Source organism: Sparus aurata, chromosome 17, assembly GCF_900880675.1.
Source record: "Sparus aurata chromosome 17, fSpaAur1.1, whole genome shotgun sequence".
NCBI lineage: Eukaryota > Metazoa > Chordata > Actinopteri > Spariformes > Sparidae > Sparus > Sparus aurata.
The window spans coordinates 20481478-20508818 of record NC_044203.1 but is presented as its reverse complement, the minus strand read 5'-3'; the positions used below and the strand labels follow the sequence as shown (position 1 = coordinate 20508818).

At 41.6% G+C, this 27341-nt stretch overlaps 2 protein-coding genes across 3 annotated transcripts in view; one reads left to right on the top strand and one right to left on the bottom strand.

Moving 5' to 3' along the window:
- Positions 1 to 17066, bottom strand: part of nbeal2 (neurobeachin-like 2) — a 43438-nt gene extending 26372 nt beyond the window's left edge. For both annotated transcript variants that reach the window (XM_030394306.1, XM_030394307.1), the window contains exons 1-13: positions 16440 to 17066; positions 8542 to 8630; positions 8140 to 8304; positions 5582 to 5663; positions 5130 to 5242; positions 4778 to 4860; positions 3871 to 3956; positions 3454 to 3757; positions 3213 to 3319; positions 2510 to 2596; positions 1510 to 1593; positions 927 to 1025; positions 145 to 770 (exon numbers count right to left, since the gene is read on the bottom strand). In XM_030394306.1, coding sequence (XP_030250166.1) covers positions 145 to 770; positions 927 to 1025; positions 1510 to 1593; positions 2510 to 2596; positions 3213 to 3319; positions 3454 to 3757; positions 3871 to 3956; positions 4778 to 4860; positions 5130 to 5242; positions 5582 to 5663; positions 8140 to 8304; positions 8542 to 8630; positions 16440 to 16514 — 2000 coding nt within the window. In that variant the 5' untranslated portion in view covers positions 16515 to 17066. The remainder of the gene's footprint in view (positions 1 to 144; positions 771 to 926; positions 1026 to 1509; positions 1594 to 2509; positions 2597 to 3212; positions 3320 to 3453; positions 3758 to 3870; positions 3957 to 4777; positions 4861 to 5129; positions 5243 to 5581; positions 5664 to 8139; positions 8305 to 8541; positions 8631 to 16439) is intronic.
- A 1736-nt stretch (positions 17067 to 18802) lies between these two features.
- Positions 18803 to 27305, top strand: ccdc12 (coiled-coil domain containing 12). Its single transcript, XM_030392773.1, has 7 exons — positions 18803 to 18958; positions 22538 to 22611; positions 25597 to 25676; positions 26091 to 26152; positions 26245 to 26279; positions 26371 to 26447; positions 26928 to 27305. Exons 1-7 carry the CDS (start codon positions 18839 to 18841, stop codon positions 27005 to 27007), a joined length of 528 nt encoding a protein of 175 aa, XP_030248633.1. The 5' UTR covers positions 18803 to 18838; the 3' UTR covers positions 27008 to 27305.
- Positions 27306 to 27341: the final 36 nt, after the last annotated feature.

Genomic DNA, 27341 nt, shown 5'->3' with positions numbered 1-27341 from the left:
CATTGCTTAGCATGCTAAACAAGCCTCATCCATTAATAGTATGGATACGTATACAGAAAATGTAGTTGATTGAACAGATCCAGACACAGATAATGTTGTACTCACTCATCCCTAATATCAAACGTTGAAAACGTATCTCTCTACCTGTAGAGTTGTTTCCTGCGTGGTCCTTTCCCCATGTCATGCTGAGCCCCTGTGGGAGGAGGTTTACGGTTGTTGGAGAACTCCATGTTGAGGCAGAGCCAAGCGTGAAAGGCAAACCCGCTGCCTGGCCAGCGCTGGACCGTGGGCACCATAATACCTGCCATGGGGGGCGTAAGATCGAAGTACTGCAATGCACTGTCCTGACCTTCTCTGGCCGCCATGGCTGAGAGCACCCGGATACTGCGAGAGCAGTAGGGGTGCACCTTCCCCACAACTCCGCCATTGTCCTGATCCACCCTGAGCAGTCTGAGCAGGCTCTTCAGCTCCTCTGGCCTCAGACACAGGGAGCCCAGGTCCTGGAGGAGGCCCAGCAGGGCGTCTGCACACAGCCTGTCCAGATTCTGGGGCTGTGACAGCACCTGCAGCAGAGCCCCCACCATGCCCGCCTTCACAGCCATGGTGCGACAGGGCAAAGAGCCACCACAGACAGCAGCAAGCCACTGGGCCACCAGCAGCTGAAGGTCCCTCTGACCCGACAGGTCAGGCAGCCACTGCAGGAGCAGCAGCAGAGGCTGGTCGTTACTGATGCCAAGGTGATGGGCATGGGCATGCTCACCCTCCACCGCCTGGAGACAGAGAGGGACGGAAACAGTGAAGGTAAGACATAGACATGGTCACAGGTTAACTAGCAACACAATTTAAACTGGAACAAGGTCATCATTGGGAATTGACTTCTATTGTCTCCGCACTGAGTGGGGCTAATGGGGAAGTGTGTGTCTCACCATGTTCATCAGCTCCTGCAGCAGCCGTTTGGTGGGTTGACCTTGACTCTTCAGCACATCAAATAGCTGGGAGTAGCCAATCCTCTCCTTGAAAACCTCCTAGGGGGGGAAGGAGACAGAAATAGGCTAGAGAAAGCTGCTCCACAGGGGATAACTAGTTGGCACACTTCCATACATCGGAGAGGAATACAATATGAAAACAGCGTTCCTCATCTGGCTCTAATTTTTGCTGGCAGTGTAGGATTTATAACATACTTATTATGATACATGTGCAGTGGGGCTGCAAGTAACGACTACTTTCATTATCATTCATTCTTGATCTGCAGACTGTTTTCATGATTAACTGATCAGTCGTTTTTTAAATGTCAAAACATTTTGAGAAATGTTCACCCCAATTTCTTCACATTGCTTCTGTTTATCCAACCAACAGTCTAAAACCACCAAAACTCTTTATTAACTATTATAAATAACAAAGAAAAGCAGCAAATTCTTACATTTTAGAAGCAAATGTTTGACATCACTCTCAATGTACAAAGATTTTAGGGTTATATGATTCGTTCAAAGAAGGTCACAAGGGTCTTACCTTAGCATTGGGCGAGTTACTCATTATAGCTGTGAGGACTCCTAAAGCATGGACTGTAATACTGTCTGTTCCTTTGTCCCAAACCTACATCAAAACAAGGAGTTCTAGTTGATTGGGGCATTGCAGAGTTTCAAATGTGCAAGAACAGGAGTCAAAACCAAACCCCCCCCAAAAAAGTGAACACTCAAACATCACAAGAGAGACAAATAAATTCAGAGGAAATCTTCCACCGTATGAATGAATGAGGCATTTTTTGCCCTGATTATCTGTAAAATGCATGAGGAAGTACAGCACATTTCCACAGTTATTGGAGCAGACTGGCTCAAAGTAAGTGAACTGCTGTACCAGTCACCAAACAATTGCCTCTTTGTCAATTACTGATAGGTCCCAGCATGCAAAAACCAAAGCCAACCACCAAAAAAAAAAAATAAAAGAGGAGAGACTGAGGCAACCCCAAAACTATTGCTGGAAATGAGGCAACATCAAACCCCAGGACACGAGCCAGGTCTTTCGTACAAGCACAACCGGTCACACGACACAACAGCCAAAATACGAGGAGAAGAAGGAAAGACATGCTTAGAGAAAAAACAACCGTTTCATGCACCATGAAAAACACAGCATGCTCTTCTTGCCCAGTGTTGTCAACAGGGAATTCAGCCTCTAATCATGAGCATGAGTTAAATCAACACTCCCACACAGGCAAAGCGTAATCCTCCAGTTAATAATCTGAACTTTCCATCGTGCACAGAGCTAGCGGTAACGGTAACGACATACGACTGTAAGTAGCATCGCATTCTAGATGGGCAGATGAGACACATGAAAAGGGAACTCCAGACAATTATCATGTAATGCCGTGCTACCTGCTTTATTTACAAGTGAGTGTGAGCCAGACTTCCTGCCTAAAGCTTCCTGTTTAAATAGCTCAGAGCTGTGAACAAGTGGCGAGAAGGCTGAGTTTCCTGCTGACAGACCAATATCAACACCAAGTTGGGGAAAGTACCTGGTCCACTTCGACCTCTGAGAGTAAACATGTAGTGAGGTCACTGACAACCTCATGCTCCAGCCTGCGCCTGTCGCTCTGAAAGAGCTACACACGCAGGTGCAAACACACAGAGACACACACACACACAACACAAAAAGTCAGACAGTTAGGCAAAAAAAAAAGGTAATCTGTGAGACGTAATGGACACAAGTGATCATGGTCTTCCTGCCAATGGAAGCTTCTATCTACCAATATGATGGAAAAAATATGCTATAACTCATTATAATGACAACCTTTCTTGAAATAACGACATAGTATCTCAAAAGAAACTTTCGAAACAAGTTATGTTGAGATATTCACTCATTATTTGAGATACTAAGTCATTATTTGAGACATGAAGTCACTATAATGATCTTTTTTTCCTATTACAATGGCGGAAATCCACTTCCATACCCTACAGCTGTAGAGGGACTCGTGTAGTAGCTCTGTGAGGTAAAACTAGAAGCAAATACATTGTATAATAAATTGGGTTATTTCATGTTGACAAAATAGAAAAGAGGTTGGACAGCAGATGTGGCACCTCAGGCAAATGAAACAGGAAATAGACATGACATGAATAAAAAAAGGTGACAGACTGACGGGAGGGCCAAATGACAGAAGGACAGTCAAATAAAGAGCTGACAGAGCAGACAAACACATCGTCGATGTACAGAGGTCTGACCTTGCTGTTCTGAATGAGCCTGAGGATGTGTTCAAAGCAGTTGTTGTTAAGGAACACAGCTTGAAGGACGGGTCTGTCCGAGCACTGCAGGATCTCAGGAACAGCAGCTAAAATTGGCAACAAAGAGGATGTTGACTCATTTATCAGACACTGGGGAAATCAATTATCTGGCCTCCATACTGATTGAGAGAGGAATTCATTCTATTCAGCTAGACTTGAGACCTTGTGGACACTCTCTTACTTAGCATTTGGCTTTGAAGGGCGATCAGGCCGCCTTCCCAGCTCTGCCTGTCCTGCTCCTCACTGCTTAGTGGACGGTTCCAGTTGAGGAGCTGGAAGTAGCTGTCCAGTATGGTCCTGATCTCCACCTGCCGCTCTGCCGGGCTGCTGGAGTGAAGGAGGTGGATCATCGCCGTCAGGCACTGCAAGGTCAGCCGCGGGAGCCCCATGCTCTTGGGTTCTTGGGAGGTCCGACAGCACCATGCTCGCAGAACTGAGAACAGGTCCTCAACAGAGTGAGGGGTGATGGAGAGCAGGCCATTCTTCTGAAAAAATATCGACAAAGTCACTCCTCTGCAATCAGGTCTAACGTGCACTTGTAGTGTTTTCACAGACCGCAGAATAATCAGTGAAGAAGAGGACAGATAGGGAAGCAGACCTTTCCTCCACTGATGACAGCACCCTGGAGATGAACCAATCTGAGCGTGAGGGGCTCTGGGATCTGTTCGCTTTTCCGGAGACTTACTGTGAACATGTGTTCGAGCCAAGAAACAACGTTAGGCAGGAACAGCCATCACTTAACCACAATACAGAAAACATCAACACTGGCTGTCAAATACAGAGATACAAATCCAAAGAAAAATGAAGACTTAGTTTTTTGCTTTAACCGATCATTTAAAGTACGTAAATGTTGGTTGCACAATGTGATGGCTACAAAATAACAACAGTCAGTGTTGAGATTAGATTCCTATATATAGAGATGTAGTGGAGTAGAAGTATAAAGGTACATGCATACAATTTGTGTAAATGTACTTAGTTACATTCTGCCGCTGGCCCTAAAATAAATTCACCATAAATAAATAAATAAATTAATACATGATCATGGTACAGTGACTCAGGAAAACACTCCCCTGTATTTCCACCTCTGTCATTCAGAGTTACGTCATTAAGACAAGCATGAGCCTTGCTGATTGGCTAGGTGTTACGCAATTAGCTCTTAATGTTTCTAATTAAAGCCTGCTATTACGCTATAATCTTCCTAAAATTTGGACATACTGAAACTTGCCCGCCTGAGATTTCCCACATGGCTTATAGATTAGTGCTCGCTGATCAAATGGGCTTTTATAATTAGAAATGCTTGGACTGATAACCTGATAATTACACACTGAATAATTTAGTTTTCAGCCCAAAACTAAAATTCTGACTTTTTGGAGAAAACAAAAAGTCGCAGTTTTTGGGGTCGAAGATGACAGATCTAAGCTGTGTTTGGGATCAGTTTGATTCTTGTGGTTTGTGAGGTCGAACGGATATCAGAGCGGTACAGCAGATGAAAGGGAGCGTCTCACCATGGAAGAGCGCCGGCAGCTCGTCTGGCAACGCCAACGGGGAGAACTTATACTTGTTCCTCTCCAGCAAGCTCACCTCCTCCCTGCAAAACACAAAGCCTCAAGTCACCGCGCTGACTCCTACTCACATCACGCCTAGTCAGTCAGTGACTGCCGCTAATACTGCCGGCACCAATGAGGCTTGACTTCAAGGCTGGGAGCCAACAAGACTGGGTGTTGTTACACATCACAAAAGGTTGGGCAACATGTTAAATGCATAAGATGGTCTTTTGGTCTTTGTCTGACTAAATTCCACCACCCACACACTTACGCAGGAGATTCATGCAGACAGAGTAACACAGCACACACTCACCCTGCCAGGCGTCTCCTCCACGTCTGATAAGGGTCAAAGAGACTCTCACACAACACAAGTCCATACTGCACAACCAGCTGCAGTGAGGACTGCTCTCCTTCACCCGTCTTCAGCTGCACAAAAATAAAGTTTGGACACACACTTATCTTTAACTCAGCCTCAGCGCAGATACACCTGTGTTTGACATATTTTTTTTTAGCACGCAGCAGATACAACACATTCCAATAGACAGCAACACACCCACTTCTCTTTTCACTCTAAACTAGTTCTGTAACTTCTATGTGGTGATGTCACATAATGTAAACAGAATATATTCTGCATAGGCTCACTGGCCTCTACACTGTCTATCACATTTCTGTATAGTTTGGCTAGAGTAGCACTAAATAATCTGCGCATGCATGATAAACTGAGCAAAGCGCTATCACGAATCACTGAGTTTATAAGGGCCTTACCTGATCCAAACAGAAATTCAAAAGCTTGATGGTTTCGAAAACAAAACCAGGGGTCTTGTCTGGGTCAATGTTCTCCATATTCCTGGAAGCAGAGAGAAACTCGTGCAATTTAGTGTTAGGAAAATCAGCTTAATGTTTACCCAATATGGCAATCTTAGGTAAGAACGTAATTAAAGTGAACACAGGGAACTTACAATTTCCTGACACTGACTTGTAGTCGCTTTGCACAACCTGAATCATACTTCTGGAAAAATAAAATGACATGGGATCTACAGCTAAAACCAAATTTAAGTCTGGTAAAGCTGCACTTCTAATTGATGATGAGATGTGTTTTGATAAGCAGCAGATTGCCTGCCACTTTAATCAGTACTTTACAACCATTGCTGCCAGTCTGGTCAGTAAACTGCCAGGTGCTTCTGATAAATATGGCAAAGCATTTGTTAATTCGTTCTATAGAAATAAAAATGTTTCCCCTGATGCATTTGAAATTAGTCTTGTCTCAGAGTATAAAGTAAGAGAGTGCCTCTCCTCCCTGTCAGTAAATAAGGCCACTGTCTTGGACCTTATCCCCTCCAGGTTTCTCAGGGATAGTGCTGAGGTTACATCTAGTAACCTCAGCACTCACCCATGTCATTACTCTGTCCATAAATCAGGGTGTTTTCCCAAATGACATGAAGAATGCTAGGGTTGTTCCTCTTTTTAAGAAAAATAGCAGAGCTGATGTTGGGAATTATAGGCCAGTCTCTATCCTGTCAACCATTTCAAAGATTTTTGAGCGTCTTGTGCATGAACAGGTTGAGGAGTATCTTATCAGGCATGATCTATTATATGAGCTCCAGTCTGGTTTTAGAGCTGCACACTCCACTGTCACCTGTCTCTTCCATCTTTTTGACTATGTGCGTCAGAATCTAGATCAGGGGAACTATGTTGGCATGCTTCTCCTTGACCTACAAAAAGCGCTCGATACTGTGAACCATGATATTTTAACTTCTAAATTACCGTGCATGGGTTTTAACAATTTAGCTCTCAAGTGGTTCTTGTCTTACCTAACAGATAGAACACAGGTGTGGGATGTTGAGGGGACCCTTTCTGAACCTCAGAGTATAGTATGTGGGGTGCCGCAAGGCTCGTTCATTGCAAATTGTTGTTGTATGCTGATGATTCTGCTTTACTTGTCCCAGGGTGTAATATTAGAGACATTGAAAATACTCTTTGTGCTGAGCTTGAATCTGTCAACCAGTGGCTCATAGACAATAAGCTCTCTATGCATCCAGGCAAGACCGAATCAATTTTGTTTGGTACTAAAAGGAAGTTGGCAAAATCAAATGTGTTAAAAGTGATGTGTAATGGGACTGAAATTGTGTCTAGATCAAATGTCACATATCTGGGTCTTACTCTGGATCTATCACTTATGGGTGAATCCATTGCAGCCAAAATGTTGGACAAATGTGCCTGTAAATTGAAGTTTTGATATCGTAAGACAAGGTTTTTAGATTTTACTGTAAAGAAATTATTGGCTATGACATTGATTCAATGTCACATTGATTTTGCTTGCTCTGCATGGTTTTCTGGGTTGACTGTGAAACTTAAAAACAAATTTAAAGTGCTACAAAACAATGTTTTTAGGTACCTGTTAAATGCACCCCCTCGTACACATATTGGTAGGGAGGAGTTTAATAAAGCTGGCCTTCTACCTGTTCATCTTAGAGTTGAGCAACTTAAGTTGAACCATATGTTTCACATTGTTAATGGTAAGGCCCCAAACTACTTAAATGCCAACATAAACATGGTCCACACACAGCATAGGCATAACACCAGGGCTAGCATTTGTTCCTGCTTAATACCTAAAGTGAATAATGCAGGTAAATATTCTTTCTTTTATACTGGGATCATGGCACGGAATGGCTTACCTACTGCTACTCAACTCGTATCATCTAGTGGAATTTTTAAAAGACAGGTTAAGCAGATTTTATGGAATAAGATATTTTAGATCTGTTTTGCTTTTCTTATTTCTTTGTGTTCTGTGTTGTGTCTGCCTCTTGTTTAGTTGTTTTATGTGTAAACACCAAGGACCATGCTGGAAATAAGTTGTACACTTTTGCATGTCATCCTTTTGGATTACCATTTTATGTCTTTTTGATCCAGAAATCAATCAATCAATCAATCAAAAAAAGAGAGAAAAAATGCAAATAATCTGGTTCCCTCTATCATCATTCTCTCTTGGTACAGATTTATTATTTAATTTAAAAGTAATTGAAGCAAGATAAGAGCAAATGAGCTCATTTTGTAGAAGTCAACTTTTGTAGATGAAGGCAACTGACTGTGTAATTTCTCTTTCGACAAGTAGGAGAACTGCCACAACTTTTAAAAAGGAGACATGTTTTGCACTGCTCCTCAAGCGCATTAGAGATGAAATGTTAAACGAGCTTCATCTGGAGATGTAGTCCAGCACTAACCTTTTCGCCGCTGCTTATTATCATGACAACAACGGTTCCACTATGTACCATGTTTACAGTCATGATGATGAAGTGTTGTTGCACAGCAGGGTGGGCCCTCACCTGCAGACAATGATGAAGAACTTGATGAGAAGCAGGGGATGGGGGGTGTTGATGTTGTGCTCGCCGACGCCGGAGAGGTGCACCGCACTGTCCCATAGCTGCGTACTGAGGAACACCAGGACCTCCCTGGGGAGCAAGGGCACCTCCGAGCTGCACTCCTCCAGCCTGCGAGAAGGGAGGGGAGGACGAGTAGACAAGTGGGGAGGACAGCGGAGGGGAGGGAAGGCAGCGGCAAAGAGGCAAAGGGCGTTGTAATCGAGGCTGCGTTTACACAAAACATAAACATGTCAAAACCATATCTCCACAGAGGGTCAAAGGTCATCCTGCTTTGGGGGAATAGAAACCAGTGGGTGCTGCTGGCCGTGTAGTGTGTGTGCAACATAAACAAGTGTTCCTACTCACCGTCGAGGACCCAGTGACTGCACATCTATGAGCCTCTCAAAGGACGTCACGAACGCCTCCAACCACTGCTGCAGATAGCTCACATCTTTCTGCAGGAGGAAGGAAAGAGCACGTGAGGCAATAAAGTCGCCTTTCGCGCCTCGAGGCATATGATCAGCGTACGTAGACGTTTCCTATAGGTACGTATTGATGCTGTATGCTCTCTCTGGATGTTGCACTGCTACGTAAACAAGGTCGAGCCTTTATCTGTGACACACTGTGGCTGAAAACATGGCACTGACTAAACCATATGACCTGTTTTTGTAACAGGATGTTGCGAAGAGATGTAACTCACAGAGAGGAACGCATGAGCCAATTCTTTCCTTTTTCGAAACAGCGAGGTTTAAAGAAAAAACTCAATCGACATGTTCCTTTCTTTCTTAAGCTCACAGTCATAAGTTAACTCAAGAACACAAGAACAACTGTTCCCTGTAGGCCACTGTCTCGAACAAGATGTTCCTGCATCACTGTGTCCTTTCACTGCCATTTAACGCGGCTTCATTTGTCGAGGATGTTTACATACAACAGTCGTTATCTCGGCTTTAATCAGCCTCTGCAGTGCAACATATCCTGCCACTCTTCCCTCCTCACATCAATCTCTCAATCTCACATAGACTAAATAACACAAACGACTTAAACTTTCCAGGAGAACACTTCTGTAGATAAAAACCCAACGATCTTTAAGAAGTCCTGATGACTGGGAAACGTGATGCTCCTCGTGAGAACCCCCCGTTCCAAATTGCAAAACACAGAACGTCTAGAAATGTTCCCCCGATGCGTTGTGTGACGGAACAAGCTGAACATTTTAATTAGCTGAGCCTGCAAGAAGTTACTTATTTCTGATGCAGCCTCTGCAGAGGAGGCAGCGTGCAGCGAGATTTGATTTGTTTCAGACCGACTGACTCATTGTACACAAATACCATAAAGAGCACATGGTATAACAATCACTCAGGTGCTTCCCCTTAGCGGGTGAGCAAAAAACGAGCCATGTTAAGTGTGCTGTAGGTTGATGTAGGTTACTTTAAAAGCCAAACCTAAAAGCACTGTGCTCCAACATGCATACTTTTATCTACACGCTCAAGCTCCTTGCATCTAACTGCCACAGTTCCTCTGCTAAAGAGAAATGGAAAACTAATGCGGTTAACTCTGAAAACACTATGTATCCACATCTTTTCTAATGCTGCATTAATGTCAAATGTACATTACCAACTGGCATTGTTTTATGTGCCAGTCCATCTCTCATTGTATGTGGCTGAGCAGGGTTGCCAGGTTCTTGCGAACCCAGTCTCAGATGAGCCTTCAGTGTAGTCCTCAGCCAGCAGCTCAGAAGCTGCACATCACACCAAACCAGCACCAGCGTCTGACTCGCTCCCTTCTTGTCTTCCAACGGCAAGCGAGCAAACCAGGAAATGACATGTCACTTTAACCGAGGGTAATTTCCTTCATGCTCTGCCTCCTCGTCGAACCCCTTCCTCTTTTGTTTCAAGTTATGAGCAGATACTGTACAAGGGAGGCCTCTATAAAAAAACTTCCCACTGCAACAATGAAGCGCCAGGACTGAGTTTATGCATCTCTAAATTTAACATGACAAAAATATGTCACGAATAAAGATTGAAATTCAGCGTTCTGTATCGTGTGGGAGCACAAACAAGACGAATGTGTGACAAGATGGAGCTATGAATGCATAATCTAAGGGAATACTGTATTTCAATTTGGAGAGACCTTACTTCACATACATTTACCTCATCACGGCATGCAACATCTGACAAGCAAGTTATTGAAAGAAGATTTAAAAAATGACACACGTTCTTTATAAAAATCTCTGCATGTACTCTGAAAACAGGAAACTGCAACCAACCTATTTTTTTGTGCCTTCGACATCTGGAGAATCAGGTATTAAACACTCGAGTAGGAGAGGCAACGGCACTGACAAATATTTGCAACACCCCTTTAGCTTTGTTTTATTTTACAGCATCGAGAATCTGAATGAATGAATCCTCCCTAACATTAGTGTGGGTATAATAATGGGCTTTTTTTAGGATGACACTTAATAAACTCAGTGTTGATGATGATGATAGCCTGCGCAGGGCACGGCATCAGTGCTCATTCTGCTCACTGGAAACACAGTGATAGGGGTTAATTAAGTGATGCACTTATTTTTTATGTTCGTACAACTGAATGTAAAGGGCGTTAACCTGAACATCACTAAACGCAGCTTCGTTTTTCTGCTTTTATGAGAAGGGAAACATAATTTTTTTCTGTTCCCCATCTACATTTCTAGCTCGATTTGTGGTGTATTGTATAAAAAGATGAGATCAGAGATGGGAAGTGAATCTGCTTCGCCAACGAGAAGTAAAACCAGGTGAAATATATTGTGGTTTGCTGCAGCAAAATTGGTTCAGACACCTGGTTCACGTCTGTACTCTTAAGAAACCCTCAAAAAACATCCCGTACAAACTCAATATTGATCTCTCAAGACTCAAACCCTTTGATTTCAGTCCTATCAGCTTCTTTTTCCTTGACATCGCCCGGGGGCAACTATCTTGCAGTTTAGTTTGATGCGTTTAAAGCAAATTAAAGCCACTATTAAACAGATGTCACAAATCAAGCGTGAGGTACTGACCCCTAATAAACTGTGTAATTTATCTCTGTTTTCCCTGCACATGGCCAAGCAGCTGTGCCGCTCTCTGCTGCTTGGCATTCAGCTTCGCTCCAGCTTCCTGCACAAGTGAAAGCAAAGAGCACTTTGATTTTCCTGGTTGGCCCCTCTGTTGGTAAACAGGGGAGATGGAGGCACACGAGGGAATTCAGTCACAGGGCTCACAGGACATCTTCATCGTGAGCTGCAGGGATGTGTTGCTGCTGTTGTTGTGAGCTCAGTGCAGTGTGCTGATGTGAATCATAGCATGATCATTAACTGAGACAGTAGGGTGACTGATGGCGACAAAAGCCAGGAAGTGTGACTTGTTCTCTCTTCACAGCAGTCGGAGGAGGTGGTGTTCGCAGCTGCGTGGATGGGTTGCAGTTGGGTTGTCACTGTGGTCCATTTCTACCGCTGCAGGCCTCAATTAGTCCCCCTAATGGTCCATCCCGATAATAATCACAGGATAATCACACACTTTTCTTCATCAGCTTGGAACTGAAGCAACCTGATCTGAAGCGGTTGGGGGAAATGCTTCTTCCTGTCACACTCTCATCCAGAATTATGACACCTAGAGGGTCTGTAGTTTACCAAAGTGGGTCCTGGCTTAGGGAGCTTCAGACCTTCTTACTGCATCACTGCGATCATTTCCTCCAGCTTAGCTCAAAATTGCCCTGACAGCACAAATTGATGTTTTCAAAAAATAGCTTGTTTACAGACCAGAAATTATCAATATGCTTTCAACACAGGACAAAGAAAAGCAGCCAACTCTCACAGCTGAGACGCAGGAACAGAAAGAGCTCGTTTCATATTCTGGCAGAAAATTACTTGATGAAACAACAACAATAAGCATTGCAAGTTGATGCATGCTTTTGCAAAACATGAAACCGGCTTTTATAAGAAATTATACTTAAAAGGAAAGTGCACTCCAAAATAGAAAAATATATACTCTACCATGTTGACCTAGAGATGTCTGCCTTCTCTTGAATACAATGGACTAGATGGCACTCTACCACAGTTTGTGGTACTTAGAGTGCCGAAGAAATAAATAAAAAAATACATCTGAAAAACTCACAAACAATTGTTGTAGCAACCATGGCTATTCCACGGACCTTGTTGTGAACAGTGTCATGTAGGACCTCATGTAGGTTCCTGACATCAGCCAATCTTATCACCACGCAGAAGGAGGAGTGTATCTACTCATGAACGAGTTGCGAGCTAACTAAGCTAACTATGCTAGCTAATGTTACAGCTCAGCCGAAGAGGATGATCTCTAATACAGGGGCTTGATTGTATTTCTCTGTTTTATAGAACAGTAAATTGAATATAGTTGGTTATTTTAGCAGTTTGGGCACAAAACAGGTAACTTAAAGTTGTAACTTTGGGCTCTGGTAACTTATTTCTAACACTGGTTACAGTTCTGAACTAAATTAATCAGTTACAAATTTCGACCTCAAAGTTCAGAAAATGACCCCTAGGTGCAGCACTACACCTGGCACCTAATGAAATACAACTTGTCAAACCGTTGTCAAAGTACAGTTGCAGTATTAATGTATTCTGACGTGGCAAGGTGAATGAGCACATCCAAAAACAATAGCCTTTCGGGTGTCCTCGGACACGATCTGACAAGTTCTGCTACTCCCTCTGTGATTAGATCAAACTGTTCTGTGTACGTCCATATCTGTCAGGCATGAGCATTTGATGATGGTCTGAAACACATTCTCAGATATGAGATATGGAGCTCTGAGATTGGGCCAGTAGGGTGGTTTCTAACTCTGGCAAATGAAAGAGATGGGACTATTTTGCTCATTGCGAAATTATCTTGATTCTCACTGAGCTTTGCTTGGGTTGAGCTCTGTTTGGTTTAACACGTTCTCAACCCATTTAGACTTTTGGAAAACTGAAGCATCAAGTGAATGAACATTGTATTTCACAATACAGTTGTTTATAGTTATGATGAAAAAAATGAATGACTATGATAATATATTGTGTCCATATCATTTTGTCCCAACTTCAGCAACCGTCTGGTCTTTAAGGGAAATATATCCACAAAATCATCTCCTGATCTACCATTCCCTGCCTATCATATGTATAGAGGATGTATTTTTTTTCTTATTCTAGCTTTAGTGAAAGTTACATCACAATGACTTTTCAACATTTCACATCAGTCCTCAGACCTCAGCTGATCTGAAAGTCTTGCGAGGGGCGTGTGATTTCTTGCACAATAGGAGGAAGCCGAGCTCCTTTATCACCAACAAGCCTGAGCAGGCTTTGCTTTCTTATTGCAGATGCAGAACGATGGCTGTAATACCCTATGTATTCAAACATGCTGGAATCAAATGCTGGGATTCATCACAGATTTATTATATCCTGTAAAGTCCCATAATCCTAAACCATAAACCTTTACTGAATATATGTGCAAACATGCACTGATGCTGTCTTGCACGCAAACTTAAAAGAAGTCTGAAACTATTTACAGTCTTATATTCAGCTCTGTTACAGGGTGCGAATACAGCTGCAGGGGTGTGTTTGTTGGGACTCAAACAGAGAGCATCAGGTAAAGCTTGTTTACAACACTAACAAAAAGCCCAATAAATGGAGCTCAGGTCTCCTGTCCTGTTTGATTCATTAACAACAGCCACAACTCTATGTGTGATGAGTCAGAAAACAAGGCCTGTGAGCCCTAGATGGGACGTGTCCCGCCTCTAAAGAAAAGATATTGTAGGTGCCAACTTGCCAAACAGGCACAGAACAAAACCATCACAAACAGTGGCATGTTGATGTCTATAGGAGAGGCTAAGTGATTGTTCAGTGGAGTGGTTCTGCAGCCTCTCTGCAGCCTATTGTTTTCCCTCTGAGTCACATAAGGTGGTGACGTTTAATACTGGGCTCAATGAAATCCATTTCCTCTGCCATCCCTCACCGCAGCTAGGCAATATGGGCAGCTCATTTCCACACATGCAAAGAGCGTACTTGCGAGAAAGCTTGGAAAATCCATGCGTCATTCTCCAGTGAGAAATTTAGACAATTATAAACTTTGTTCCTTTAGCCTTGAGGGCAGCTGAAGGGAGATAACTGAGAGCCAAGAGGCAGCTTAATAAGGAAGTGGTCTCGCACATGGAGATGCTCGACAGCTGTCACAGCCAGACAGACACACACACACACACACACACACACACACACACACACACACACACACACACACACACACACACACTGACACCCCTGAGTCTTTCGAAGCAATGGATAATTCATGACAGAACTTACATCTTATTTTGTTTGTTAAAGACTATGAGGTAAATGTAAAGTACAGTCAATCTACAGCTGTACTTGCAGCAGCAGCAGCCCAGAGGAGAACGACCTGGGCGGAGTACACGCGTGCTTCCTCTGGGATGTGCTTAAAGACACCCTAAAGGCCACTTTGATAGTAAACGCTTTAAGATGTGATGCATTTTTTGTTTACTTGTGTCTCTGATGCACTTAGGGGATTTTTGCAGTTGTTCCAGCATTGACTTCTGCCCTCTTTCAAACCTTTGGCTGATTTCCCAGTAGGGATTATCCCCAGTCTGAAATTAAACCAATTTTCAACAGATACATGCGTAATGAAAAATGTCCTCGTCCATGACCTGACATTATCGTTGTCGAGATGAGCCGTGATGATAAGAGGGGAGTCTCCATGCCCCACAGTGAATATACAGCATTGTGCATGCAAACTTGGAAAGAAGTCTCATCTTGTTTTTCTCTGTCCTCAGGCAAGGAAGCAGATTGCACCAGCATGAAATAGTAATAATTTATTCACAGCCAAACTTTCTTTTCTCCTTCGAGAAGAGAAGTGACATGAATTCATGTGCAGTCTCCTTTTACTATTCATTTGTTTTCATCATTATTACTGAGTTATTGCACCTTCACGAACAACCAAAAGGAATGAGCAGCGGTCACACCCACAGGGAGCAACATTAGAGACCAAAATACCACATGGAACAATGTGACTCTCAGTTTAGGATATTGCTAATGAGGTCATGAGGTTTTCACGTCAATATTGTTTCTTATTTACAGTATGAGTAACAGGCAATGTGCTGCTGGCACCAGGTCAAATACAGAGGCTCCTGGTGCGAATATGTTTCCTGAACACAAACAGGCTCCCCTTAAATATTAAAGGATAAATTCACCCAATAATGAATATTCCGTCATCGTCTAGGTCCCCTATGTCGATGGAATGTCAGGGGTCAAGTTTCTTAGTCAGCAAAACATTTCTGGAGCTTCACAGCAATACCGTGTTGTAGCAGTCTCCTAAACAACTGAAGCAGATGGGGCACAACAGAAAACCAATATCAGATACATCCATGCAGCTCATCTGGCGTAATAGAAATGTCCGTAAGCACAGAGATCCGAAATTGATTTTGAAAAATGTTACTTGCACCCCTGAGGCATGGTTGAACTTGCGCAACCACTTCCGACAGCGTGCTTTAAGCTCAGCGGCCACATCAAAACAGACTGTAAGTAACATATTTTCAAATCAATTCGGGATCTTGTGCCTCTTAAAACTTGGATTACGCCTGACGAGCTGCGTGGAACCATCTCCTCTGTCGTTTTCTTTACATTTTAAAACAAGTCCCCATCTAGTGTAATTGTTCAGGACAGAATTGCTGCAACGTCGTTTAGCCATGAAGCTCCAGAAATGTCTGGTGAACTATGAAACCCCACCTCCCTCTCCATTGGAAGGAGGTGAGTAGATAAAGACTTAATTTTCATTTTTTTGGCTGAATTTATCCTTTAATCCCACACCTGTCAAATTTGAGGAAGGCAGACGAGGAAGGGACAGGAACAGGAAGTAGCCTCAGTGACACCTGCACGGCAGGTACACGATCAAACACGCTTGGTTAAGAGAGTTATTCTGCCTCAGTGATCACCAAATGCTCTCCATAACTTGAACGCCTCAGTGACAGGGTCATATGACAGCCTATACGACATGATGATACCCCCTCTCTGGTGCGCTCTCATTGCAGCCTAGGTAAATAAACAGCTACTGAACAAACAGGCGACTTCCTCATAAAAACCGATCACAACAAAAGACACACGGATCACACAGACTACCATCGTGTGTGTGTGTGTGTGTGTGTGTGTGGGTGAGGGGGGGGGGGCTCGTGTTGTAAACTTCAGGCTGAGGACCTGCTGCAACAACAGGTGTCACCGTCAGGTCTTCCGCACTCGCACTCACCTTTGTGTAATACAACATCCACAGCTCATACAGCCTTTCCTTCGATGCCATCCCGCCGCCCTTGTGGTTGCTCATTATTCTCTCCCTCTTCTAGTTTTTTTCTTTTCTTTCAATAAATCATAAGAGCCAGGGCTGTCTGAAGTTGTTTCCTAAAGGCGGGAGGACGCGGCATGCTCCTGTGAACCATTCCTGCAACAACCCCCCCAAAAAAAAAAAAAAAAATTCGGGGCGCAATAATCCAGACAAAAAAGTGCCTTTCTGTCTCGGCACACCAAAGTTATCAGAGCGGCGTGGAAAAAAAGCCCAACATGTCGGTGTGGATGCGGCCACGCTGCGATCACTGTCGAAACAGTAAACCCAGGAACACAAATGCGTGGAAATGCATGTCTGGAGAAACACCCATGTCCGCATTTAAAGCGAGCTTGTTGCTGTATGATTCCTATTGGAGAGAGTTCCCACGGAAGCGACAGATGCCATCCAGCTCCTCCACGCCGAGAATAAAATGACTGCGCCGCCCGTGTGTGGCATCCAGTCTGCGGGGCTGACCAGTCCTGAGCGGCGAGGGGGGCAAATCACCATCAACTGGTGTCTGACTCTATTAACAAGGCAGGAGATACAGTGAGGAGTTGATTGTAGATCATGCTCACAGGTAGGCTGATATTCTTAAAGACACACGCACGCATAAACACGCGAGATGCAGCCTCCTCAGGACATCTCAGACAACCGAGGTCTGTCTACATGCGTGAGCACAGATGGAGTCAGATGTTTATTAAGTTAAGTTATCAAAAGAAAATATACAAAAATATATGCTTGAATATGTGCATAAAATAGATAAATAAATAAATAAATAAATAAATAAATGTGTTGTGCAATGTCTGGAGACAGAGGATGATGAGCTGATAACACCTTGACACATAAACAGATACAGGACTGGACTTCAGACTATAACAGCTACTTATGAGGGTTCATGGTGCCTCAGTGGTAAAGTAATAAGTCATTATTGCCAACGTTTTATTATATCTTGATGAAAACTGTCGCTCAACAATCCTGAAAAACAGTCATGAGAGAACTTCATTAGTAAAAGTCGAGCTGCACTGAGTAAAATACAGGAATGTGTTCAAAATGTTACTCCAGTAAAAAAGTATATGCTGTTTAAATTCAGTCTGATTTTATTTTACTGGTCTTTATTGATTCATCATAAATGTTACGATAATCTGCTTTAATGTTAAGGACCTTGTGATGCATTTTATGTATGAATTGTATATATATATATATAAATTTAGTTTCTTCCTCTTCTTGTTATCATCAGTATTATTATTAATAATAATAATATTTATATTGTTATTGTTATTAGTATTGTTATCATGATCATTATTATTATTATTATTATTATTATTAAATGAGTGTCAGTGGTCTTCATATACTGTAAACCTACATGGTTTGGCAACAGGTTACCCATTTACCAGAAAACGACAGTTATTATTTTTGAATACAACATATATGTATGACTATGAACAGTTGTGTTTGTTTTATGTATTTCATATAAAGAAACAGACACTTTTTGCAAGAGTAGTCAGTTTAACGGCCCACCTACTACGTTAAGTTGGGTGATTTTTCTAAAAAAGCATCATATATTACACATTAATCATATCCTCAGAGTTGTTTTTTGTGTCCAAGATGCTCAAATTTGTGGCTTTTGAAGCAGAGCCATTTTTTCTAAACAAGTGTCTGTTGCACTGAGTGGATGGTTTGCAGTATAGACAACTGTTCCCTTTCTGCTATGGTAGTCGATACGGTTTATAATGTCTAATCCATCCAAATGGGTAATGTATTGATTTAGCCAGTCAGTGCTTTTATATACCTTGCATTCTCAACACAACCAGGTTTGTGTTGTCACACACTAACGTTGATCATTAGGAGGATGGACACAGTGCATCTCTAATGGAGGCAGCTGTATTACCATGGCAATGGCCTACATTCCTAACCATGACCTGACAGTGTGACCATCGACAGACAGGACAATGTGCCACTGTGTCCTATGTATTCCCCTTAATGTAAAGATCTGTTGATTGTGGAAAAGTTACTTCAGTTCTTCAAAAAAATAGTCTTCACAGTGAGCTTCTGATAGTTAAATCAATGGAAGTATCATCCCATGTGCCAAAACATCCATTTAACTTTAAGATAAATATTTTTGCTTGTGCTTACATTTCTGGATATCTTATTATATAAAATAGGCATTTGATTTTGAATTAGGACTATTTCTACGCCAGTCAGTATGGTTTACAATTCAGAAGAATTGTGTCAAGAAAACGCAAAAACATCACAAGAGCAAGCAACAGGCCACCGCAATCGATGTGCTCGACGGTCGATTTTACCTCCTCGGTCAGGCCCGCCAATGGATGTCAGATAGAATTGAGCGGCGTGTAGATATAAACATGGAGAAAAATGTTGGGTCACTACAGGAGCAGGCCCTGAAGAGAAAAGAGAGGCTAAAAGCACTAAGAGACAAACAGCTCCATGTAAGTATCTTGTCTGGTGATGTCTGGTTTCTGATAAATGCGACACAGCTTACATAAAACACTTCATCTTTTTGGTGAGGTCACGTTAGCAATTTTAGCTTTTAGCTAACGTTAGCATACTCGGGTAGTCAGCAAATCATCCCTTCACTTGGTTCGTCTTTTTAGTGGTGCTGTGAGAACATGCAGGTTTTGAGGTATAGTTAAGATTCTCAGTTAAGTCAAGTATTTATTTGTCAAATGCTTTTGTGGTCATAGTTTCTCATCTGTCTTACCTGTGCGGCTAATTTCCGAAGCTAGCTTGGACTCTCAGAGACGGTAACAAAGTAATGTATCCTATAGTCATGTGTCAAAGTTAATGTTTTAGCTAAATATTTGGTCGTTAGTAAGAGGTAATGAACGTTTGTGGCTAGTTTACAACAACAGCTCTGTTTTGTGCATGAACTGGTTCCACGTTGCACAGTGTTTATAACATGCTTGTGGTATAATGCTGTTTTTTTGCTGCCACTACAATGAAAAGAGTCCCTCTGACCAAATATGATTAGCTTCGCTTAAAGTGATCAGTAAATCACCACAATCAATTAGCTTATAGATCCCTTGTGACATACAGTGATCAAACAGAAGTCACATGTCGAAACATGTATCTCTACTTCTAATGCTAATGCTCCCGATGGTATTTTACATTCACTGAACATGTTTTTTGAAACCAGAGCTGAAGCATTAGGTGTAATTTTTGGCATTTAAGACATTTAGCTGATAGTCAGCACAGAATTCAACAGGTAGGGTCTCTATCATGATGACAAACGGAGAAACAGAATAGGCGGTGGATGCAGGAATGAGAGCCTTGCCCCTATCTTTGTGGAAGGATGTCTGCTGCCTCAAAGCGATGGGAATCGCTTTGGTTGCCTGATCAGTATTTAATGGCAATCGGTCATTAATGTCTTATAAGGAACAGATAAATAGGGCTGCCACTAGTCAGGTAGATCTCAAATGTTGATGGAATACAGAGCGATATTTTTCAGATGGGGGAATGTGTGAAAAATAATCAGCCAAAGCCTGAGGACATCAGGGCTATTTCAAATAATCAGGCTGTATTGGAAGCATTTTGTAACTTCCCTTACAAATGTTTTGCAATAATTACTAAATAGGCCTGGTTTTAGCTGTCTTCTGCACAAACCAAGCTTTGGTGGGTTGTATGTCAACTTCTTAATCATCTCATATTCTTTAAGCTGAAGACAATAATAACTAACCAGGTCATTTAGATATTTTTCACTCACAGGTGATATGTTTGAGGTTAGTGCCACGGTGTGAGGGTGAGGGTGAGTGTGAGACCAAGTCTAATTTTATGTATTTGTGTTCAGAGACGAAATGATGATAGCTTGACACCCATTTATTTTTAGCAGAATTATTAATGTGGCTGAGAAAGGCAAGTCTGGGGCTCGCTAATGAAGCTGCTGCCCCTGCGACCCGATTTTGGATAAGCGGTTGACAATGGATGGATGGATGGATGGATGGAGAATTATTAATGGGAGAAAAGTTGATGTAGCAGTAAACCTTGATTTAAAAAGTGTGAAAGGTCATAGCATAGTTTTAGTTTAGCTTAACAAAATAAAATGAATTGCATATGAATATTTTGATAATGCATTAATTGTGTCTGTCAGTTTTCAGGCTAAATTTAAAACATTTGCTTGTTTAAAATCTTAAATGTGAGGATTTGCTGTTGTCTTTGTCATTTATCACAGAAAATGAAGAGTCTTTGGGTTTTGGACAAAAATGGCAATTTGAGGTGCGCAGGTAGTCGAGTGGTTAGAGCGCATGCCATGTATGCAGTGGACCCTAGTTCGAATCCTGTACTGCACACCCCCCATCTCTCTCCCCTTTCCCGTCTATCCACTGTCAAATAAAGATGTCTATGCCTCAAAAAAATTAGGGAAATTCCAATAACCTTTTTTCAAAATGTTCCGACATTTTATCGACTAAACAGTTGGTTAACTGTAGAAAATAACTGACAGATTACTCAGTAATCCAAACAAATTATAATTGCTGCTCTAGTTATAGGATGGATTTAAAATTGGCTGTTGCTCAGGGGTATAGACAGCACCTTGTTATCGGAAGGTCACTGGTTCGATTCATCTGGTTTGCATGTCCAAGTGTCTTTGGGCAAGATACCGAACCCCAAACTGCTCCTGATGTGCTATTCGGCATCTTGCATGGCAGCCACCACCATCAGTGTATGAATGTATGTATGACTTACTGTAAGTTGCTTTGGACAAAAGTGTCTGCTAAATGTAAATCAAAGAAACTCACAGAAGAGAAGGACTCTCCTATGCCACACAGTTTTAAACTGCCCACATGTCAAAAGACAGAAGAGAAACCGAAAGCTGTAAAAGAGGATTTGAATTAAATCTTCTGTTGCATGAAAAGTGCAGATCAGAATCTGTGAAAACACATTTTAAAGTAGCAATACAACAAAATAGCAGCAGATCTCTGTGGCCTCTACCATGCACTGTACCGTTAAATTTAAGTAATTAGCAAGAAGTGTTTGAGAACTCGTATCATATCAGTAATTATCAAGATGGGATTGTATGCCAAGCAAATATTGCCCCATGATAATTTTACCATTAAAGTTCCAGATCAACACACACCTTTGGTCTTGACCCACATACTGGATTGAGAGCAGGTTGTTGCAGCAGAGTTTCAGTTGTACTTCAGTAGGGAGGCCGTCTGTTTATCTATGGAAACATGACACTGTTATTCCAGTATGACAGTCCTTCAGTTCTGGATATTAATTGCTTTATCACCAGGAAACCCTGTTCAGTGCGTAAGCCACTGTTCTGGCTTTTAGATCACAATGTGTTTCACTAAGCTGGTGTTGGACAGAGGCATACTGGCTTGGCTCACAATGTTTGATAAACGATTGTTGACATTCCTGAGGCCGGGGGTTGTTTTCCTTTTTTACTGCACTTCAAGAATGAGTCAATGCGCCGAATTGTTCTAACAGGTGGGGAGGAAACCTCTTCAGGAAAATGCAAGATGGGAGGAGTTCAGTGGTCTTTTGTTCCCAATCTTCACTGGGGGTTTATGTTATTTTTGCCTGAATTTCAACAAGCTTATGTCACAATTTGTTCTCTCCATTGTTTAAATTAGGGCACTTCAGTAGAGGCTGTTGTTGTTCTGGTATCTCTTGTTGCAGCCAGTCCTGGAGCAATTTAGTAATCTGATTTCCTAATTTATTACGTCCAGTTTTCAAAGTTCTGCATCTCCTAAATGCCTTCAGTAATAAGTTAAGTGAAATGTAGATTTGTCCCAAATAATGAACTAATGCAGAAAACACATGTGCATTTTCCTATGTGTCTTCCTACTGTGCCAGATTTCTGGCTGATGCAGAGGTCATCTTTTTGCATTTCTCTTGTGTCATTGTCAGTTTTTATTCAGTTATTCACTGATTCTTTTTTGCAGAATACAATAATAGTCAATGCTAATTCTAGACAATCCATGGACTGAAGAGTAATCCTCGTACTTTGAGAATAATATGGGGTAAATTAATGTTAATTTGATTATGATGTGATGATATTTTAACAGGGCCGAGAGGAGGAGGATGGGGAGCCAGAGAGCAAAAAAGCTTCACTTGAGGAGACTACTGAAGAGAGGCACAGGTTGGTTCATCAAACCTCAAACAAAATGTTATATCTTATTTGTTATTTGTTTAGTTTTTTTCTCCCCTTTAGCTCAGTCTTTTTAAGCTGCAGAAACGGAACTGAAACTGATATGGAAGTACATCATGAGAGCATTTATCTGCCCTTATCTGAGCACCATCTTCTTGTAACACCATGCATGTCTCAGTGTAGGTCATGAGATACAGTGTTTACACTGAGCTGGATCACAGCCTTATGCTATTAACTGCTCAAATATCCTGCAGGTTGCTCAACTTTGTGTTAGTCGGTAGGAAGGAGCAGCCATCTTTCCTGTCCTACAGGATCTTTTTTCCATTGTTTATATTTAATGAGTGCTCTGAGGGAGTGTCGCTGTGTTTCCTCCAGTCCGACAGGACGGATCTCTCTCATGAGAATGAAAATAGCTGCAGAGTTTAAAGGCCTAGTTTAGACATTTGTCAGTGAAGTGAAAAGACCAGGGTTGGATGTACTCTGGTCTTTTTTAATCTGTGTTTTGCTCAGTCAAGACACACATCTGTAACAGGGTGTGAGTGTAATGTATCTTGGAATTGGTATTAAAATTTCATGGGAGATCGAATTGCCAAACAAAGGCATGACAGAACACAACAATCAACACGTTGGTCCTTTAGTTATTGTTGATCCTCAAGTTTGAAATGTTGGGCTGAAAGTTTTTTGGGTCCCTGTGTGTTATCGCACATTCCTCCAAGCCTATTCTACAAAAGGCACCAACCGCCCCATGTAGCTTTACCTGTTACCTCTTTAGCCATTGTTAGTGCTGCTGTTTCTGGATAAAGAGACAGGCAAGCAATTTTAACATAACTGGCAATGGCAAACAAGATTCCTATAAATTCAAAATCTTCTAAGATAGTGAATAATCACATGTTGGCTTTAACGGTCTCTGTGGCTGATCGTTGTCTGGTTATTTTTGCTCTGTTGAATGGAGCAGGTAGCTTGATATCAGTGTGTAAACATTTGAACACTCGGCTCCTCCTCCTCCTCCTCCTCCTCCTCCTCTGCTGCCACAGTTAACTCTAAACATTTCGAGAGGGCCACACTCCGGTCAGTGCTCTGAATTTATCACTGGCTGTCTTTGATGCCACAGTGTGCTTGAAGTGGAAATGTGTAAACACACTCTAAAGGATTGGACGCATCCATCTTAGAGATAGTTCAGAAGAAAAGGAGTGATGTTGAACTTTAAAGGGAGAACATTTACATGTACATGTTGTTTTTTCTGGGGTTTTTTCATGTCCTGCTACTTGTGGGACTTAGGAGGGATGTTTTTTTTCATTATGTTTCTGGCCAAGACTTTGGCCTGTAACATAAATATGTCGACATTTACTGGCTAGGGAGGCGTGAAATTTCAGTTTTGATATTAATGGTATGAGGAATAACCTTTATTGATGTTTGAGACCTCCTGACACTTTTCTTTTGTTTCTTTTGACTTTTCTTTGAACTTTAATTTTTACTTTTAGACATAATATGTAACTTTTCTCATTTAAACATCCAAAATATCAATATATTGCTTAATGCTGCCCAATAGAAATGAAGCAATGGTTGATAATTGTTTACTAGAAGAAGAACCCTTTTCAATGTGGTGATTCAATGACGCATTACACACAACCCTTTTTTAAATGTTAATTTTATGTGATCTATTGAAGGTGGATAAATGATGGCCTTTAGTCAGCCTTAGACTGGAGCCTTCTAACTTCTCCAAACTAGACTTAGAAACTTGGTGTGATTTGCTGTCAGGGCATCTGGACATTGTAATCCTGTAACTGTGAAGCTCAAGTTGGCAAAATTATTCAAATTTGATGTATTTCATTCATGTTTTTATAGTCAGTGTTTCAATTCAAGTCATTTATATAACAGAGGATTTAGGGTTGTTTAAAAAAACATTTTTGATACATCATTTTATGTGACTGAAATAAACACAGTCAAATGCTGTCTTACAGGGTATCCAGAAATTAGATGTGAGACATTTTCAGGGGTGAGATGAGTGGCATGTGAACTCTATTTTAGGATGAGATGGATGGAGCAAAATATTAGCGCCGCAACTAATGATTATTTTCATTTTTGGTTGATCTGCCTCGTTTTTATTTTTACGATTAATTGAAGAAACTTTTAGCCTATAAAAATACCAAAATTTCACAAAGCCCAAAGTGCTCTTCTTGTCGACAAAGAAAAGCAGGAAGTTATTACATTTAAGAAGCAAATGTTTGACATTTTTCATTAAAATAATGACTAACGCATTACGTCAATTATCAAAATAGTTGGCAATTAATTTTTTATCCTTGCAGCTTTACAACATATTCCTCCTCAGGAGAGTCAGGAAGCCTAGAGAAAGAGAGATGTGTGAACTAGGAGTGGCCTTCAGTCAGCCAAAGGCAGAACATGACCAGCATTCCAGCCCATACCCATACAAGGCATCGGTCTGTCTGTTGGCAGTAGGGGTGTGATGAATGTATCAAGGGTGGACCCTCTCAAGCCTCCTCACAAATCCATGTTAAGCTCACAACAGCTGATAACTCTCTTGATCCGTGCCTGGTCAGACAATAGTTTACCGCTGCCCCTGGACTTTGTGTATAATCTTTAGATATGTCAGCTACAGCTTGCCAAGAATTTAGTCTGTGTGGAGATGTGATGAAAGACTGCGTAATTTAACATCAAGGAGTGCATTCCTCAGCTGTTTGCTGCTCCCCAGGAGCAGGTGGAACATGTTAATCAGACGTGTTCATAGGAATAAAGAGGGACATTATACCCGAGCCCCTCTAGACATTAGATGTGCAGCTGTGAAGGGTGTGCAGATGGTCTTTTTACTCTCTGGTGGAATATATTTGCCTACACTGCCACCTCCTGGACTGCCAAGAGAGAGGGGAAAGCGCGAGGGAGCGTTGTTGACTGATTATGTATTCCTCATCAGTCCTAAAACTAAACTTGGACTCTGATTATGTGTATTTCCGTCCTTAGAGAGCTGAAGCTGAGGAATTACACACCAGAGGATGAAGATCTGAAGCAGAGGCAGGTGCCCAAAGCCAAACCTGCATCAGGTGAGAACTTGTCAATCATTAATAGGCTTTGAAAAACATGAACTCGGATGATTTTAACATTACAGTGCTGTTCTGTTTGAGGGCTGTTAATGCCATACTGTTGTTGCTTTAAAAATAATAATTATAGACATGAATTATAAAGCTCTTTTCAAAACACACGTACAAGATTGAAACAGTTAGAAAAATCAAAACAAGCACAAAAAAAAATACAGAGAAACCAACAACAGAACAGATGAGTCATGTTGGTGATAAGATGGTGCTAGAAATAATAGACATTTCATGTTCACGTTTTAAGATTCAATGATTTAAAAGAAGATATTGCTGTCACTGATTACTTTGCCTCCAGGACAGTCGTGGACATTTTTCATCTAATATCATGTGTCACTTTTGACTGATAATATTCTTTGCTTGCAGTGGAAGATAAAGTAAAAGACCAGTTAGAGGCCGCAAATCCAGAGCCCATTATTGAAGAAGTGGTGAGTAATCTTTTCTGTCTAAAAGGGATTCAATTTATTCAAGAAATGCCATTGTAGTTGCCAAATGTAACTGTAATGTTTTCTTTCCTCAGGATTTGGCCAACCTTGCCCCAAGAAAACCAGACTGGTAAGACCTTCCTCCAACCTGTACTGTGCATAAAAATCTTGGTGTATCCAAAAATAAGCTATTTACTTACTACTACTTATTTTCATTCTAGGGATCTAAAGCGTGATGTGGCAAAGAAACTGGAGAAGCTGGAGAGGAGAACACAGAGAGCCATCGCTGAGCTCATCCGTTAGTATTTCCCACTTCATGTTTTCATGTTTTATCACAGTCTTTCTGACACCACAGAGACAGGCCTGTATCAGCTAGGCGTGAATTATTAGGCTAATTGCTTTGTGGTTTCATGACTCCACTGAGACTCGAATCCTTTTGATAACATCAATGGTGTGATTCTTCCACTGATGTGTGATCCAAATTCTAAAAATAGACATGAGCGTTCATGGAGAACGCTCAACACGATAAAACTGAAAGGTTGTCCCTCATTATTTTTTTTAATGTGTGACCGTGATTACTATTTCCCCATATCTGCACACATTAAGAGAGCATATTTTTTATTAACACGTACTCACAATTACCAAATTCATGAGTTTATGGTGGCATATAACCAAAAACAAAAGTCCCTTCTTCGATGAATTGTTTGCTGAACATAACTACTGTTTGAAAAATGTAGTGAATGAATGAGTCAGACTGACTGTGTGTGTGTTTGTCCAGGGGATCGTCTAAAAGGCAGCGAGGATGAATTGGCCGGAGCAGTGGGAGCAGTAGGAGTGGAGGACGGAGACTCGGACTGAACCCAAGATGTGACAGATTTAAAAGGAGACTTCCAAGAGGGATGTCCACGGTTTACTGCGACTGTACTGTCACATCAGTGTTGTGCTCAGAGAGACTTTCATCTCCGCTGGGAGTAAAATGTTCTGTCAGGTCTTCCTACTTCCACTCTGAGTCCTGCGTTGTGTCATTGTATTATTACATAAATATGTGGTAGTACATTGACCTTATGTGGTGTATTGAGGTGCATTGTTGATGTAATCATCAATAGTTTGTTGTAATTTTTTATATTTTCAAGTAAAATAATGATAATTTTTCAAATGCCTGATTGTTTTTCTTTATTTTACCTTTTTATTT

Coding starts and splice junctions, on each gene's coding strand:
- ccdc12 (XM_030392773.1), top strand. CDS start 18,839: ATGTCAGATAGAATTGAGCGGCGTGTAGATATAAACATGGAGAAAAAT. Junction 18,959..22,537: donor TAAGAGACAAACAGCTCCAT/GTAAGTATCTTG, acceptor ATATTTTAACAG/GGCCGAGAGGAGGAGGATGG. Junction 26,448..26,927: donor AGCCATCGCTGAGCTCATCC/GTTAGTATTTCC, acceptor GTGTTTGTCCAG/GGGATCGTCTAAAAGGCAGC.